Source organism: Mustela nivalis (assembly GCF_964662115.1).
Source record: "Mustela nivalis genome assembly, chromosome: 7".
NCBI classification, from domain to species: domain Eukaryota; kingdom Metazoa; phylum Chordata; class Mammalia; order Carnivora; family Mustelidae; genus Mustela; species Mustela nivalis.
Window position 1 is genome coordinate 121,645,252 of NC_139026.1, and position 18,333 is coordinate 121,663,584.

The 18,333-nt window shown below is 47.9% G+C and overlaps 1 protein-coding gene across 2 annotated transcripts in view; it reads left to right on the forward strand.

The window, feature by feature from the left end:
* Positions 1–5,693: 5,693 nt before the first annotated feature.
* The window catches only part of CAMK1D (calcium/calmodulin dependent protein kinase ID), a 430,211-nt gene continuing 417,571 nt past the window's right edge, over positions 5,694–18,333 (forward strand). Inside the window, exon 1 of one of the 2 annotated variants that reach the window (XM_082740835.1) lies at positions 5,694–6,194. In XM_082740835.1, the coding sequence (XP_082596961.1) occupies positions 6,103–6,194 (92 nt within the window). In that variant the 5' untranslated portion in view covers positions 5,694–6,102. The remainder of the gene's footprint in view (positions 6,195–18,333) is intronic. The other variant, XM_082740836.1, reaches the window with a different exon arrangement.

Consider the following 18,333-nt stretch of genomic DNA (forward strand, 5'->3'; position numbering starts at 1 on the left):
GTTTGTAACCACGTCTTCTATCATTGCCCATGACTGTAGAAATAACAGCCTGATACATTTCTTCTTCAATACATGTGACTTGATTATTTTCTCCTTGAAAATCAAAGAATTATTTCCTTAGTGGTAAGTTTTACTAGGGTACTCTACTGATCATTCATGTATTTCCAGCATGTGATATGCTCCTTTGGTCTGTAGATTAAAGTCTTTCTTCATTTCCAAAAAGTTTTCTTGAGTAACATCTTTACGTATTTTTGGTAGCATTATTTCAGTTTCTTCAGAAGGGATACCATTTATGGATATATTATACTTCCTTTGTGTTTCATATAATTTTCTGTCTACTCTTTGTTCCATTTTATTTTCCCAATATTCTTGATTTGTCCTCTAGATCACTTAAAAGGTTTTTAGCAATTTTTCTTGTGCCATTTCCATTTCCATGATAGTCTTGGTTCTATGGTGCTTTCACTTGGTTCCTGCTTCCTTCCTGAGCTCTCCAGGTTGTTTTAATTCCTCCTGTTGTCTTGCCCTATCTTTCCTGAGCAAACACATTTTTGGTTGTTTTATAGTTTTTTTTTTTTTTTAATTGTGATGTGTTTGAACACAAATTTTACTTTCTCTGTAGCATTTTTTCCCTTGTGTTGAATCTTTGCTGCTGCTTTGTTTTTCCTATTACCCTTCACCACCCCCCACCCCGATTGTTTTTGTTTGTTTGTTTTAATTGGAGGAGTTTTGTAAAGATTTTGTGCTGGTTCCCCCTTGACTTTCATCATGTGAACTAGGTGAGTTCCTCCAAAAGATGGCTATTAATATGTAAGAGGTTCAGGTCAAATAGTGGGCCTTAGACATTTTCCCGGCTAATTAGAATTTTCTTTGGACCATGCTCAGTTTCTTTATGACCCAGGTTTGTGACTAAAGCTTCTTTTAGTCTTTGCCTTCTCCAGTAGAGATCTGAAATGACAATATTGAGTCTTTCTTCTTGAGTATGCCTCCCTGACAAGCTGCTTCTCACAGAGGTGGCCCTTCTTTCTGATTCCTCATTCAGCTATGCTTTTCCTAGATATTATTGTCCTCTAAACTGGCAACAACTTATGCTAATCATCAGTATATAGAACATATGCTCTAGTAACTCTTTTACCTATTTTTAAGAACTAAGTACACAATTTAAGATGCTAAAACTTTTGCAGTATTTATGAGATGAGGCTCTAACATCAAAGTGTTGTCAAACAAGCCTTTTGATGGAGAGGAAAGAACCCAGCTTTTAGGAAGGAAATGTTTTCCCCTGTCATATTTCTTTTTTTTTTTTTAATTAAAGGATTTTATTTATTTATTTGACAGACAAAGATCACTAGGAGGCAGAGAGGCAGGCAGAGAGAGAGGGGAGGGGTAAGCAGGCAGGCTCCCCAATGTGGGGCTCGATCCCAGGACCCTGGGATCATGACCTGAGCTGAAGGCAGAGGCTTTAACCCACTGAGCCACCCAGGCACCCTCCCCTGTCATATTTCTTGTTGAGATTTCAGTTTTTCATGGAGAGTGGATCTATATATATATATAATCTAATAGAATATTTTTGATTAATACAATTTGGACCAAAGAGTTTTGAAGTTTTCAAAGATTAATTATATTCTTTTTAAAATTCAATTCAATTCAATTATGAGAGAGAGAGAGAGAGAGCACAAGCAGGGGAAGCTGCAGGCTCCCTGTGGAACAAGGACCCAGATGCGGGACTTGATCCTAGCACCCTGAGATCATGACTTGAGCCGAAGGCAGATGCTTAACTGACTGAGCCACCTAGGCACCCCAACGTTGATGCTATTCTTGATAAGCTTTATGTCAAATGAAAAAAAAAATCATTGATTTGCAAGTCCTAAATATTATTGAATTTATGTATCATTCTCCCTTCTATAACCTGCATTTTACAGGTTCAGGGAGATCAAGTATTTTTTGTGACCTGGGCCTTAAGTCTAGTTTCCTGGATTTCTAGTTCTTTCCACTGCCCCAGTTTGTCTTGTCAGCTCATCACTTTAGGTACAAAAGATCAAATAGAGGTAATTTAGAAAATTTCAGATTTAGTTTATGAATCGCTCTATATAGTATTTATCTCCCTTACACCATCTGCCCTGTTCTGAACCTGGGCCACACAAACTTGGTGATCTATTGGCAAGAGGCTTGGTGGGGGAAAAGTTTGATGGGCATAATATTAGTAACTACTTAATGACGTGTTACTAAAAGTACCTCTGGGACGGCTGGATGGCTTAGTTGGTTATGCATCTGGCTTCAGCTCAGATCATGATCTCCAGGTCTAGGGATCAAGCCCCATGTCAGGCTCCCTGCTCAGTGGGGGTTTGCTTCTCCCTCTTCTCCTCCCTCTGCACCCACCCCACCCCTCACTGTTCATGCTTTCTTTCTCTCAAAGAAATAAAATCTTTTAAACAAATACTTCTTTGGGCTCTTTAAGCAAAATTGTAAGAGCTTTAAGAAAATATAAAGACTTGGGACCTAACTTTTGTAATCTAGAACATGTGACAGGTTTTCTAGAGTGGAATTGTTGGGGAAGTGATAGCTTTTGATGGATAGATAATAAAGGACAGTGGAGGGGCGCCTGGGTGGCTCAGTGGGTTAAGCCGCTGCCTTCAGCTCAGGTCATGATCTCAGGGTCCTGGGATCGAGTCCCGCATTGGGCTCTCTGCTCAGCGGGAAGCCTGCTTCCCTCTCTCTCTCTCTGCCTGCCTCTCCGACTACTTGTGATTTCTCTCTGTCAAATAAATAAATAAAATCTTTAAAAAAAAAAAAATAAAGGACAGTGGAGGTGGGGTAGAATTACGAGCCTGGTGGCCATAACCTGCCTCTTTAGAAAAACATGGCAGGCTGAAGGAAATGGTCAGTTACTGGAAAACAGTCCATGAGAGGGTTCTGGAGCTAACAGACTTGGACAGTGTACAGTCCAAGGCATAGCCATACTTTGGAAACAGTAGGTTTTGTTTTCCAGTGCAATCTCCAGGATCAGAATCTTTTATTTTACTTGGAGTTCAGTAAGGGAGAAATGACCATAGCGAAGCCACACAGTTTGTCTTTGGCATCTCTGCCTCCTTGGGGATCCATTCCTTTGGGTCTGGCCTCCTTAGCTCTGCATTAAATGTTTGCATCTTTTCTCTGGGACTTAGTCCAGCTGAGCATGACTTGATAATGCTGAATGAACATCATTACAAAATTTGGAAGAGAAAGAAGATTCTCTATAGCTTTTACATCAGTACAACAAATATCAAATAGCTGTCTTGATTCTTTTTTTTTTTTTAAATTTTATTTATTTATTTGAAAGATGGAGATCACAAGTAGGCAGAGAGGCAGGCAGAGAGAGAGAGAGAGGGAAGCAGGCTTCCTGCGGAGCAGGGAGCCCGATGCGGGGCTCGATCCCAGGACCCTGAGATCATGACCCGAGCCAAAGGCAGCAGCCCAAACCACTGAGCCACCCAGGCGCCCCAGCTGTCTTGATTCTATTTCATTTCTTTGTCCATCTTATGCCCATTCATCTGTCAGTTACTATGTGTGAGTTACCATGCTAGGTGCTGGGCATACTATAGTGATACAAAGGGCTACGTGTTCCTTGACCTCAGGGACATTGCATGCTGATTGGTAAAGTCACAGCCATAGAGCCATGTGCCATCTTCCTCTGATTCCCCTTTACTTTTGTTCCTCCTGGACAGTGCCTCTCTTTGATAGGGAGAGAGAGAACATCAGCATATCTTTAGTTCTGCTGACAAAAGCTGAGATTGAGGATTGTCTTCAGGGGCTCTGGTGACTGATCCTTAGGCTAGGAGCAAGGGTGAAATGGAGAGGAAAGAACTGAGTAAGAAGGAGGAGAATGGGAGGAAGGGAAGGAGGGAAGATAAGATGCTCCTAGTAGGGCATGGGAGGGTGTCTACTAGCATCTTAGTTATTCCCAGTTCCAACTCTTCATATTGCTTACTGAAGCTTTGACAGAAATGAAAGATATTCTAATTCCTTGAATCCAGTTCTGGTTGAAAGAGGTGCTATTTGCCTTCTGCTTTGTAATCTGTCCTGGAAGTTTCACTTACCCATTTAGTCTGTTTATAACAGCTGAGTAATACTGAATTTCCCCTGGACAGCCTGGAGAGCCTTAAACTAACAGCCCTTGGAAGACAGGAAACCAGCATGGAGGTGTGGAGGGATGGGCAGGTCACGGTATCTTTTGACCTCCTTGGGGTTGGAGAAAGGGAGGCGGGGAAGGACTGGCAGTGTCCAAACAGTGTCAGGGAGAGCACTGGGCCTGCATCCACTCTGTCAGACCCAGGAAGAAGATGCTGGGTGAAGTTTCCCTTTCAGGGAGTAGATCCCCCCCCCCCCCTTCACAGTAAAATTGGAACAGTCCTGGGAAAATGGGGCAGGTGTCAACTAACAATCAAGAGAGGAGGCTGTTTATTCAAGTCTAAAGAGGGGCCAGAGGCATTACTGGAGCGGTAGCCATAATCTGCATACAAGGAAAACTATTTTCTGAATCAAGAGGTAGTCCCTTCAGGTTGGGAACAGGGATCTGCACTTGGATCCCCCTCTGAAAGCTGGACATGGGAGAAGGTTGGGCAATCAAAGAGCATCTTCGAGATGGGAGGCTAGAGGGAACCCCTGTTCCCTTTTCTCTAGCCAATAGGAAAGGATGTCTCCAGGTACAAGCTGCGCCTCCGGGTACCCTACTAAGCCCACTGCAAGAAGGGCTAAGGAGGGGCAGCCCTCCTTTTGAGAAGGGTGTGGAGTAGACCTTCACTTTTCACTAAGCAAGAGGAGACGGGGGAGAAACCAGGGGGTGCCAAACAGGAGCGAAGGCGGCCAGGCCCGCTGGCAGTTCCAGTCCCGGGACCGAGGCCGCCCGAGAGGGTCACGGAACCCGCGCCGGGCGGTCCCCGAATCCACCCGCAGCCTGAGCGCCTAGTAACTCCGGGAGTCCAGCTCCCAAAAGGAAAAGGAGGCGGCGCCTGGCACGTCCTGCGCGTCCCCGGCCCCGAGGCTTCCAGGCTTTCTCTTCGCCACGAGGCCCCCTCCCCCGGCCAGAATTTGACGCGAGCGCCGATTTTGGTGCAATGCGAATTAGCTCTAGTCGCCGAGTCGGGAGGGACGGACAGGCTCCGGGAGCGCCAGAAGCTGGAGGGCTCGGCGGGGCCCGAGTCAACGCCCACCTCCGCCTGCATCCCCACCGCTCCTCCTGTCGCCATAACAACTGACCCCCGCCCGCCAGCTCCGCGCAGCCCCGGGACGCACGGGCCACTGGCCCGCGCGCTCGGGGAAAGCGCCCCCACCCTTGTCGCCTCGGATCCGGGCTACCTCGCACTCCCGCCCCCACCCCGCTGCTGCCAAGCACAACGCAGAGGCGCCCCCTCCCGCCGCCAAGTAGGAAAGCCCTCGCGCCCCGGAGACTTGACTGCCGAATTAATAAAGCACCTGAATCAGGGGCTAGGGTCCTCCCGCGCGCGCCCGGGCGCCTTGCACCTGCCGAGGTCCCCCGCACCTGCCCTATCCGGGGCTTCAGGGCGCGTGCCGCGGCCAGCCGACGGCGGTGCCCCGCGCCCCGTGTACAGAGCTCTCGGGGCTCAGGACATCCCCGAAGGCGGCAGCACGCCGGAGGCGGGGAGGCGGGAGGCGGCCGGGGCGCGCGGGGAGGGCGGGGAGCCCGCGGGAGGAGGAGGAGGTGGAGGGGGAGGAGAGAGAGGGAGCAGGGCGGGCGGCGGGGAGGGAGAAGGGAGGCAAGAAAGTAGCAAAAGTGAGGCTGGCAGCCGGCTGCAAAGGAGCGGGTCGAGCGGCGGCGGCGGCAGGAAGTCTGTGCCCGAGACGAGCAGAAATTAGAGCCAGGGAGGGACCGCGGCGGCGGCGAGAGTGAAAGAGGAAACTGCAGAAGAGGAAGCTCTGCCGCAGCACAAAGTCTCCTCCGGCTCCCGCGCCGAGCATCCCCGCGCGCCCGCCCCAGCCCTCCCGGACCGGCTCGCCGCTGCTGCCTGCGCCCCTGTCGCTGGGCGCCCCCTCCTCAGCGCGCCCACCCCGGCCCCACGCGCCCCGGCCGCGCCGTCTCGCCGCCCTCCGCACACGTCGCCCTCGTCTGCCATGGCCCGGGAGAACGGCGAGAGCAGCTCCTCCTGGAAAAAGCAAGCTGAAGACATAAAGAAGATTTTCGAGTTCAAGGAGACCCTCGGAACGTAAGTGGGGCTCCGGGAGAGAAGGGTGGAGGTACCAGCGGCCGTGGGTGCACAGGCAGCGCCTGCTGCCACCACCGCCAGCCACCGAGGCAGGAACCGGCTGGTCGCCGCGTCCTCATTGTCGGGTTCTCGGCTCTGCGGAGCCCCCCGCGTGTCCAACGCCTGGGTCTGCGTCCCTCGGGCACGGGTGGGCACCGCTCTCCCGCCGGGGCGAGAGGAGCTCCGAGCTTTTGGGAGGACAGTCACCAGCAGGCGACTTTCCACTTCCCCTGACACCGCCACCCTCTCGCCTTATTTCTCCCCACGCGTGACTGTGGGCTGAGAATGGTGTATATGAGTGTTTACTGGCTGTGTGTGTTTACTCACCGTGTGTATGGGCACACCGTGTAGATGAGAGATAGGGTCTCGAGAAAATGGGGCTCCGGTCATTCCCTTTGCTGTCTGTCCTTCCATCGTGTGTTCTTATAGAATCGACATCTGCACGTACTAGGTGTAGGCAACACTTTGGATGCCACGCGATTATGGAAGGGAAGAATTTCGCAGTGTTCAGGGTCACGTGTGGGTAAAGCCTTCCCTGAGCGTGTGTCTGTTTCACACAGGCTCAGCCACACAGGCTGGCCTGCATGTCTTCAGGGAGGGTCTGTGTCTCTATACAGGCGACTCCTCTCTCAGGCTGTGTTCAGTCCAAGTGTTGGTGGCTGCGTGGCAAGAAAGCCGAAACACTCAGAAGTCGGCATGAATGCCCCAAGCATGGGCTGCTCAGTTCAGCGACTGCTCTCTTTCTGCCCAGGAGTTGGTTTTTGTTTGTTTTGTTTTGAAGCGCCCCAGAATAGGTAGGGAGGCTGATAGTGAAAGACAATCAGGCACTGCTGGGTGAGTCTGAAGTTCAGGTTATTTTTTCCCTTCATATGATCAGTATCTGCTGGTGATCAGTATCTGTCAGTGTATATATTCGCTCACACGCACACATGTGCTATATGAACTGAACATTTTGTAGGGGTTTATGGAGGTGTTGATTAGGCTGGGAAGAGAAGGAGGAGGTGTTTGGTGAGATAAACCACTGTGTTCTTTCTTCTTCCTTTTCTTCCCTTTCCCCCCCTTCCCTTGTTTTTGTGATTGGTTTGCTTTCCCAGAATCACATTTTCCCACCCAGATTGTCTGCTGCCCCCTACTCAGGGTCCATGGTGGGTGGTCATTCATTTCCCTCACCGCCACCCCCTACATCTGCAGTGGATCCCCCAGGGTGAACTTGTGAAGGCAGCATTCCCAAGAAGGCACCTTGGCAAGGCTGAGAATAGGGTCTCCCAGCTGTGTTGCTACACTTTAGGGAGGGCACCTGTGGGTATAGACTTTCTACCTTTGTTGGGATGAAAACGGAAAGGACTTGGCCTTTTTAATAGAGAGGGGTTTGGGACTGCCTCCCTCAGCATGGCCAGTTAGGGGGTGAGTTTTGGTCAAAACTTTTGAATGTTGCTATTGAGGTTTATTCGGATATGGGGTTTTGATGCTGGGATGCTCAAGTTACGAAGCAAGAAGCATGCCCTTGCTTGTCATCCTGAGACCGGTTATGTGGCTGCTGATGAGGGCATGGGAGAGAGTGGAATCTCGGTGTGTGGGAATTCCTTCCTTTGTGTGGCACATCTCCACCTGAGCCCCTCACTCTGGTCCCCCTGCCTGTAGCCTCCAGGTGGGCAGAGACGCCTCCCTCTAACCAACCTGCTTTTCAGGAGAGCCCTGCAGCCTCCCCTCTGCCGCAGCCAGGCCGCTGAAGCTCAGTGAGCTGTGGCTTTATTGAGTGGCTCCTGCTGTAGCAGGCGCTGTTTGGGGGTGACTGCGGGTGGTTTTCCCTCTGGGAAGGATGGGGATTTGCCTTCTGGAACCAGAGAGGCCAGTGGAGCTGTGGCAGAACAGTCTCTTGGACTCTGGTCAGGTGCCCGGTGAACTTGGGCATGGGTCTCTGTTGGGGTCCCGAAGCTTTGCCTTCTGCCTTGGAAATAATTCTTTGAAAAGAAGCTTCCCACTGAGGCCCTGTGGTGCTGGCATGGGTTCTAAAAGAGTCTAACACAAATAATTAAATGATCAAAATGTTTTTACTCAATGACAGAATAATAATAGTCATTATAGGTGACTTTCTTAAAGGAATACCAAGCATCAGGCATTGTTGTAAGTGCCTTACATGTATTTCACTCTCAGAATAAGCTTAGAAGTTGGGTTTTGCTGTTATTCCCAATTGGCAGATGGGAAAAATGAGGCAACGGAGAGATTTAAGTGACTTGCCAAACACGAGCTAGTTCCAGGCAGAACTACTCGTCATGATCCATATGGGGTAGAGCTAATTTGTGGCTAATCTAATAATTTGATTTAACGTGAGTATTTGGAAAGCTAATTTTAACAGTAATGCAAAGAAAACATCGTTGTGGTAACATTTCAAAGCTGTGGAATATCAGTTTTATTTTGTCTCCTTGAACTTCCCAGCAGTGGTCTGAAGTTCAGTATGCTTGTTTCACCTGGGGCCAACCCCAATGACCTTGGCCTGAGTCCAGACAGAGAGGTTGCTTCCAGTCTTGTCTATGCAGATGTGGAGTCTGGACCCCTCTTTTGTCTGTAATGAAACCTCGTGTAAGACAAAGGCATCACTCAAGATTGGGATTCATTTCCAAGGTACTCTGAAGCTCCAAGTCATTTTGTTTGTCACACCTTCCCCACATGCCTTCAGGATCCTAAGGCAGGAAAGCCCTGCCAGGAGCCAGACTGTCATCTCACAGTGTTAAAATGCTTTTAAAATAAAGCATCGTAAAGGCCCAAGGAGCACACTTTGCCAGCATTTGTCCTCTGATATCTAGCTGCCTGATTCAGGTACCTTTCCCTGCGGAGCTAGAACATTTACTGTTGAAGCCAGGGGGTTGAGTCATTTAGTTGGTGTGGTCAGCGGGGCCTTGCTGGAGGACGGGGGCCAAATGGGAGGGAAGCCGGGCCCAGGAGCGTGGGAAGGGGGTGAAGGAAGCTAAGGACAGCCTAGGCAAAAGGATCTGTCTTTGGGGTTTGGGCCTGGGTTAGCTCATGTGCCTCTGAGTCAGGCCTCAGGAAGAACCTCCCCACCAGTGGGCTGCATGTAACTTACTTTGAAAGGGAATTCCAGAACCTGACCATAGCTCTGAATAAGGTGAACGATCTAATTACTAGTTAGTAATCAACGACATGTTTTCTGATCCTTGGCACACTGTGAGAGCAAATACATGTTGTGTAACAGCAAATTAGGGGTAGTGAACATTTCCTTCAGTGTATTTGCCAAGGCTCTTCAGATTGCCTCTATTGGAGATACCTTTCAACGACTTCTGAAATTACAAAAAAAATTGATAATTTGCCGCTCGGAGAAGACTATGGATGGAAAGAAAGCTTTGGCGTGGTGTCAGGAAGTACCCCAGACTCACGGAAATCACTTCTGTAATTCCCATACCATGATATCCTTCTGAACAGAGAAGGCCTCTGTTCTTGGCATGACACAGAATGATTGTCCCAATATACCTCCTTTCCTCTGGAGTATAGGAAATGGCATGTCCTAGAAAATAGATCATCTCTGCAGGGTGTGAATACATGGTTTTCTTATAGACTGAACATTTTACAGGGAAATAACTGCTGTCTGTAGGGGGCTGGGCTGGGCTTCGTGGAGAGTTTGAGCCTGGCTTCCAGGTCTGGCTCAGCCACTAATGGGTTGTGTGGCCTGTGGGCCTCTTGGTCAGTTGTCCACATTACCTTCTCCCTGTCTCAGCTTTCTCCTTTCTAAAATCAGGGGTGTGGGGCAGGGAAGGCAAGATGGTTTTCTTTTTTTTTTTAAATATTTTATTTATTTATTTGTCAGAGAGAAAGGGAGAGAGAGCGAGCACAGGCGGACAGAATGGCCGACAGAGGCAGAGGGAGAAGCAGGCTCCCTGCCAAGCAAGGAGCCCGATGTGGGACTCGATCCCAGGACGCTGGGATCATGACCAGAGCCGAAGGCAGCGGCCCAACCCACTGAGCCACCCAGGCGTCCGGCAAGATGGTTTTCAAGTGCCCTTACAGCCCTGAGATTTTATGGCTCGACTGTGCAAGGAAACTACTCACTGGGGATCCTTACAAGCCTTCCACGTGTGGCTAGTGCTGCTCATTTCTGTTTGGAGCGACATTGTTAGGTCCATGCTAGTAGCAGAGTGAAACAGCTCTGGACAGGAAGTCTTATCCCACTTAATGTCTATAGCATAGTGCGGCCGCTTTTTCATTAAATGAATGCCTGCTGGTGCTGCTTTAGGAAGGGTATAAATAGAAATATCCATGGGGCAAGCATGGTCTTTTCCCACTCGTATCATACTTATACTCCTTATTCTGAAATTGCTCAGTAAATACACCTGTTGAGGACACAGATGATTGGTTTATCTGGAAGCCCCAGGGGAAAACACACTCAGTAGTGCTTTTTTTGGGATGTAGGCAGTGGGGCGGGGGAGGGGTAGAATGCAAAGCTGCTTCAGGTGGTTTGTATGTTTGGCTGATTTAATAGTATTTATTCTGTGATTAGTCAGATTTTTAGAGTCTGGGTGAAGCATTTGAAAGAATATCACCAATGGGGCACCTGGGTGGCTCAGTGGGTTAAAGCCTCTGCCTTCGGCTCAGGTCATGATCCCAGGGTCCTGGGATTGAGCCCCACATCGGGCACATCGGGCTCTCCGCTCAGCGGGGAGCCTGCTTCCCCCTTTCTCTCTGCCTGCCTCTCTGCCTACTTGGGATCTCTCTCTCTGTGTCAAATGAGTAAATAAAATCTTTTAAAAAAAAAAAAGAAAGAAAGAAAGAATATCACCAAGTGGACCATGGCGGCAGAAGCCCCTAGATTTCTCCCTTAGTGTATATCCCAGCTGTGGTATTTGTTAGGAGTTTGTATTTCTCAGCTCTCTAGTTTGGGAGGGCAGGATATAAATTCAGCCTCTCATACATTTCAAGATAGCTACTGAGTGTCTACTATATTCTAGGCACTGTGGGGCATAGCTGCAAACAACCAACCAAAAAATGCCTGCCCTCTTGGAGCTTACCTTCTGGTAGGAGAACCAGGAAATGAAGAAGTAAGTAAAATGTAGAGTATGGTGCCTAGTACATACGTGAGGGAGAATATCCAAGCAGGGAAGGGGGATTTTGTAGAGTGGGGTGATGGCAGCTTGAAGCCTGGTAGTCATGGATGGCCTCGCTGAGCAGCTGATATTTGAGTACCATCTAAAGGAGCCCTGGAACATCTGAAGGCAGAATGTTCCCATGAGAGGGGACAGCAGGAGCTGAGAGCCTGGCGGGAAGCTTGTTTGCTTCCTGTTTCCAAGAGGCATGTGTGGCTGGAAGTGGGTGGTCAGGGGTGGAAGGTGGGAGCTGAGCTAAGAGAGCGAGGAATTGGAGGGGGCAAGGCAGAGGGGAGATTGGACTCATGCATGACCTTTGTAGACCGTTGTCGAAACTTTGCCTTTGTGCTGAGAGATGTGGGAGACATTGGAGGATTTTGAGCAGAGGAGAACCTTGATCTGACTCAGGTGTTTCCATCATCACTGTACTTGTGGTATTGAGGACGGACCGGTGGGCTCTGGGGCAGAAGTGAGGAGACCAGCTTGGGAGCCATTGCAATGATCCAGGTGAGAGACAGGTGGTTTAGAAGGAGGAAGTAGCTACGGCGGTGATGAGAAGCGATTGGATCCTGGATATTTTTGGAAGAGACAGCAGAAAAGAATTGTGGTTGGGTGTGAGATTCTCCAAGGCTTTGGGGTTGAAAGAATCGTGCCATTGGCTGGTTTTGGTCAGTTTATGCAAGGATTTTCTGAGTGTCTGCTCCATCCCTGCTCTGGGAGGATCTTGGAAACAGTTTAGCATGTGAGCTACATTTGGGCTTCTGGGCCCCCCTCATGAGTGACTTCTGCATTTCAAGGTGAATTTCCTTCCCTCTGAGTTTATGTCTGGAGAGGGCTTTTGAAATGCCTCCTCCTTGGTCACAGAGGGAAAGTTGTGATAGGCTGGATATTTTAGCTTCTATAAGAATTGCTTAATTTTCGGGGCGCCTGGGTGGCTCAGTGGATTAAGCCGCTGCCTTCGGCTCAGGTCATGATCTCAGGGTCCTGGGATCGAGTCCCACATCGGGCTCTTTGCTCAGCGGGAGCCTGCTTCTCCCTCTCTCTCTCTGCCTGCCTCTCTGCCTACTTGTGATCTTTCTCTCTGTCAAATAAATAAATAAATAAATAAATCTTTAAAAAAAAAAAAAAGAAAAAAGAATTGCTTAATTTTCTGTGAAAATGCTGGGGTTTCCCTTAGAACTATCAATGGGAAGAGCTAGCTCACCTTGAAGGTGGGCCTATAACTCTTCTCTCTCTCTTTGTGTGTGTGTATTTATATTTATCTCTTGTATATAACTCTATCCTATAACCTGTAACTCACTTAATTTGGTGATTTAAAGCCCAAACATTCTGTGAAAAATAATAAACATGAGCATTCCTGCTGCTCCTTTCTTTGACAGGATGTTTTGTTATTTGGAGAGGAAAAGCCAAATGCTTTTCTTGATTGGGAAAAAGATAACAAACACTGGTCTTATTGATGAGTGCAGTGGGATTTGGGAAGTTACGCTTTGGGTAGAGAGCTTGTTCCAGAAGGGGCTAATAGGGACTGTGTCTCAGGCAAAAACTTCTGGTTCAAACTTGGCCACTGAATGGACAATAATTAGACTTAGTAGGTAGATATTTGTGTTACCTCAGGGGAAGATTTTAGGGGTTAATTTGTTGAGTTTTTCTTTAGCTGGGTCTCCGTAAATCTCTTTAATCTTTCCCTTCCTCAAATAAATCTCCTTAAATCCCCTGCAATCTCTCTTCTCCTCCTCCTCTCTCCTCTGGGACAGCTTAGGCATTGGTCCAGTGGTGGACTGTCACATTGCTGATCAACTTGCACCCACAGTGGTAAACCTCCAACCTCACATCTCCAATCCTTACCAGATTTCCCAGAAATTACCAGGGAGTCCACAGCCCCCTGGGGACCCATATTTTTAATTGAAGAAGGAACAGCTTCTGGGTGGCCAGCAGGAAGGCTAGTGTCCTAGTCAGTTGTCTTGAGTTTCTTTTCTGGCTGAAGATGGTCAACCCAAAGTGTATGTAGCTAAAACAGAAGGATATGTAGACTCTGGGAGAGATGCTATCCTAATTTTCTTTCTCAGTTCGTGTTGGTTATGCCCCTTTGACATTCTTTGGTGCAGGAAACCACTTTTATCTTGGGTTAGCTATCATGAGATCCTGCTTGATTTCTAAGAAAATGTTTATTATGCAGCAAACGGCTTATTTAGGTTCCAGTCAGATCAAGGCTAACTTCTAAATGGATGCTACTGGCCAGGTTCATTCAGTAGCACACTGAGTTCATTCCATGTCTCTAGCGATCAGCTCTGTGCCTTGTGCTGTTTTTCCTAGTTATTTCAGGGTTCAAAAACAGGGATTCTGTCTTCTGGGTAACACCAAATCTTGAGGATAAGCATTGAGAATAGCATATTTGCTGCGGCCAGGTAGGAGAGGCCTTAGGAGGCCTTGACCCTTAATGGAAAGGTGGCTCCAGCAGAACCATTCCAACCGTGTGCTTCTGGAGAGGTTCCTCAATCTTTCTGAGTTAAGATGGGGATGGAAGTTGTTGCCTTGTGGGATTCTTGTAAGGATTCAATGATGTATAGGAGGTGCTTGGCACATAATTGGGATTAAGTAAACGGTAGCTGTCATCAACTTTAGTTGCTTTCAGCAGCTGTGGTTGAGGGGGACCGCCTATGGAAATTCAGGGCTAGGACCATGGGGAAGAACATGTCAGGATCTGTTGGAAACTGATTTTTGGAAGCTCTTGTTGCAAATATGCAGAATAGTGCCTATTTGACCTCCCCCCACTCCCTTGCCCACATTGATTTACAAAACTATCAACAAGTCTTCAGTCAGCCATGGATGTTTCATTGCTGGGTGTTTTGCACAGCACCATGGTGAGTAGCTAAGTGTGTAGGCTCTGAGGCACTAGGACCTGAGTGCAAATCCTGGTCCACTGCTTCTCAAATTATTGAAAATTTCATTTTGGGCAAATTATTTGGCCATTCTCAGCCTCATGTCCATAAAACAGGATAAAACCAGCACTTAATCTCAGGGCTGTAGGGAGAATTTAAGGAGAGCCCATGAAAACTACTCAGTACAGTGTGTGGCCCATGAACATGTTCTCAGGAAACGCTCGTTCCCGCTCATTAGCCCCTGTGGTTCTGGAACACAGCTCCTCAGAGGCCATTTGCACAGATCTGGGGGGTTCGTAGAGCCATTCGGCATTTGCTCGCCCCAGGAGGATTATTAGTTTGTAGAGTGCTAGCATTAACCAAGAGACTGAAACGTCCTCCCGGCCAGCTCCTGTGCTGGAGTGACCTAGTTCACTGTGTATCACGGGCTCATTCCTTCCTCTGGTTATCTCATCAGCTTTGTCTCTGCACCTCTCCCTGCAGCCTGAGCTGGGGCTTTTGTTTTGTTTTGTTTTAGCCTGTCCCTGTCTGCATCAGCTTGTGCAACAGTTCTCTGAGCAGTTTCTGTCTTCCCAAACAGCACACAGGTCTCCGTGGCTCTGCCTCCGCTTCAATGTGCTTTTCCTTGCTGAGAATGGTTACCGGGTGTCAGTTTCGTTTCTCAGTGAATAGAAGGTTCTGATGCGAGGGCTTAAGTACTTTATTTGCCACATGACAAAACATCGTGGAGTTTTGTAGTTTAAAGCTGGTATGTCCTGAATTGATTTAAGAAATGGCAGCATGCCTGTGAGTACACCACATGGGCACGTGTAACAATTTATTTAAAAATATCTTTATGGGGGATTGCTGGGGGGGCGTGGGATAAGATTTCAAAAGTTTCATTTCCCAGGTCTCAGGATACAGGCGTTGACAGTTGGGGTGTGAATATCCACCGCATTAGGCCAGATCCCTTGTCTTGATCTCACCACGTTAGTCCTTTTTTTTTTTTTTTTTTTTAATTTCTTTCTTTTTTTTTTTTTTTTAAGATTTTATTTATTTATTTGACAGAGAGAGATCACAAATAGGCAGAGAGAGAGGAGGAAGCAGGCTCCCTGCTGAGCAGAGAGCCCAATGCGGGACTCAATCCCAGGACCCTGAGATCATGACCTGAGCCAAGGCAGCGGCTTAACCCACTGAGCCACCCAGGCGCCCCACCACGTTAGTCCTTTTAATGGCCGAAGTCTGGGTGACAATTTATTGGGACCTCTGTAATGAAGTGAGCAGGGGAAGAAAAGTCTCTGACATTCCTATGTGACAGAGGACCTCCCTGTCTGTCATAACCTGTGACGCCCATCAGTGCAATTGCCTTTACACCAAATGGAATTGGGTGCTGTAACTGGAACCGTCAAGGTTTTCAGCACAGCCTCCAAAGTCCCTGATTTTCAGGTGATCCTTTTGCCTGCCTATTCCCACAAATCTGTGCCCTCTAATTCTAAGACCTACAGTATTGTGGGGGAAAAGACACCCACACAAAAAACAAAGCCCCAAAGCCCCAAATCTTCTGTAGCATTAGAAAACTTGTGGGTAGAGGGAGGAGAGTGGGAGGTCTGGCAGAGGGTTGGAGTGGCAGGCATCCCACAGGGCTGGTGCCCCCCGCCCCCCCAGTGTCCTTCTGTCTCTGGGCTGCCACTTTTTTTTAAAAAGATTTTATTTATTTATTTATTTGACAGAGAGAGAGAGAGAGATCACAAGTAGGCGGAGAGGCAGGCAGAGAGAGGTGGGGAAGCAGGCTCCTCGCCGAGCAGAGAGCCCGATGCGGGACTCAATCCCAGGACCCTGAGATCATGACCTGAGCTGAAGGCAGAGGCTTAACCCACTGAGCCACCCAGACACCCCGGGCTCCCACTTCTTTAGCCTTCATAGGAATGGCCACTTGAAAGTTGCCTTGAAACATGGGAAGATATGAACACCTTGAAAGAGGTTGAGGGCCCCGCCATTTAGGATATAAGCAGTTTTGAAGGAAGTGCTTTTTTCAGACACTTAACTGAAAAGAATTCATGTTTGAATGTAAGGCAGGAGGGAGATAGGTTAATTGTGGTCTTGGGACTCTGATGGGTTGCAACCTGGGAAGTGGAGGGCTGAGTGAGGCCCACTGGGGAGCCATGGCAAAGCTGAGTGCTTGCTGGCCTGGGGTCTCCAAGTGGGGGGTGTCATGGTGTGGCCTCTGTGTCTCCCTCATCCCTTCTCCCAGGACTAGGCCAGAACTGTTAGCACTGTGATCCAGCTATGTCAGTGACCCCAAAGTTCATCTAGGTTGGAGTAGGGTCCTAGGTAACCCAAAAATATTTCATTTGTTTAAGAAAAATATGCCTTGAAAAAGTTTGTAGCGAACATTTGGAGCAGACCTTGCATAAAAGTTGGGGACAGCATGTATCTGATAATATGTGCAAGAATGATATTGCTTGTGGGTTCTTTCTGCCTCTATTAGCATGCTCAGCAAAGATGGAGTTTGTGGTCTGGGTAAGGATAAAAAAGGAATGTGGGCTTCTTGTCCTTTTGGCTCCTCTCACAACTGGGATATAATAATAAGACTTAGTGTGTGTGTGTGTGTGTGTGTGTGTGTTTATCTTTGGTAAAAAATACATAACTGAAAAGTTACCATTCTAAACCATTTTTAAGTGTATGGGTCAGTGGCATAGAGGATGCTCACAGTGCCTTGTGACCATCACCACCATCCATCTCCAGAACTTTCTCATCCCCCCCAAACTGAAACTCTGTCCCCATTACACACTAACTCCCCAGTCCACTTTCTTCCCAAGTGCTTGACGATCACCATTCTACTTCCTGTCTTTATGGAAGTGAAGTCCACAAAATATTTGTCCTTTTCTGACTGGCTTATTTTACTTGGGACAATGTCCTCGAAGCATGTACCAGAGCTTCCTTCTCTCTCTCTTTTTTTTTTTTAAAGATTTTATTTATTTATTTGACAGACAGAGATTACAAGCAGGCAGAGAGGCAGGTAGAGAGAGAGGAGGAAGCAGGCTCCCCGCTGAGCAGAGAGCCCGACATGGGGCTCGATCCCAGAACCCTGGGATCATGACCTGAGCCGAAGGTAGAGGCTTTAACCCACTGAGCCACCCAGGTGCCCCCCAGAACTTCCTTCTTTTTCTTTTTTGTCCTCCTTGCTTTTTAAGGCAGAATAATATTCTCCGGTGTGTCTATACCCCACTGCATTTATTCATTCGTTTGTTGGTGCACACTTGGAGTTATTTCCGCCTTTTGGCTGTCGTGAATAATGCTGCATGGACATGGGGATACCCGTATGTCTTCAAGTCCTGGCTTTCATTTCTCTTGGGTGTGTACCCAGAAGTAATGTTGCTGGATCATATGGTAATTCTCTGCTGAAATTTTGGGAGGGCCGCCATCTTGTTTTTCCCAGTCATGTGGTGTTTGGCTATTTGCAAAATGTTTTTACCCGCATGGTTCAGTTATGGCCCTCACTTTATAGGTAAGGAAATGGAGGTTCAGAGAGGTCAAATGACTCACAGGAAAACGCTGCTGAGCCGTAGCGGGAGTGGGAGGGGGTCTAAGTGTCTTCTGACTCCCCAGTTCAGTGCTCTTTCTCCTGTGTCACACAGCTTACAAGCTGATTCATGGAATTGATGTGAATAGGGAATATTAAAGAATGAAGGAGAAATGCCTCCACTTCTGTGGACGTGTTAAGGTATGGTGAGGAGATGGGTTCAGATTTGTAACAACTGCTGATTTCCATGGTATAAATACTCCCACATGGAACTGTTTCAAGCTGCCCATGGTTTAACAACCTACTACAGAATTCTTGCATCAGGCTCTCATGAGCAGGTATGAGGTGACTCCAGCATACCTCTAAAGGAAGTAGAGGTCAGGAGACTGGAGTTGAGGCTTACCTCCTTCACTTGAGAGCTGTGGAACGGTGATCTTATCCTCTCTATGTCTTGATTACCTTGTTTGTTAAATGGGATAATTATACCTGAATTACACCTGCTTACGTTACAGACCTGTTTTAAGTCCCAAATGAGATAAGGCATGTGTAGTAAGGCCTTATACAAATAGAAGGTATTATTATGTTATGAAGATTATAGCTTTAAAAGTATTCCTTTCTCGTAAATT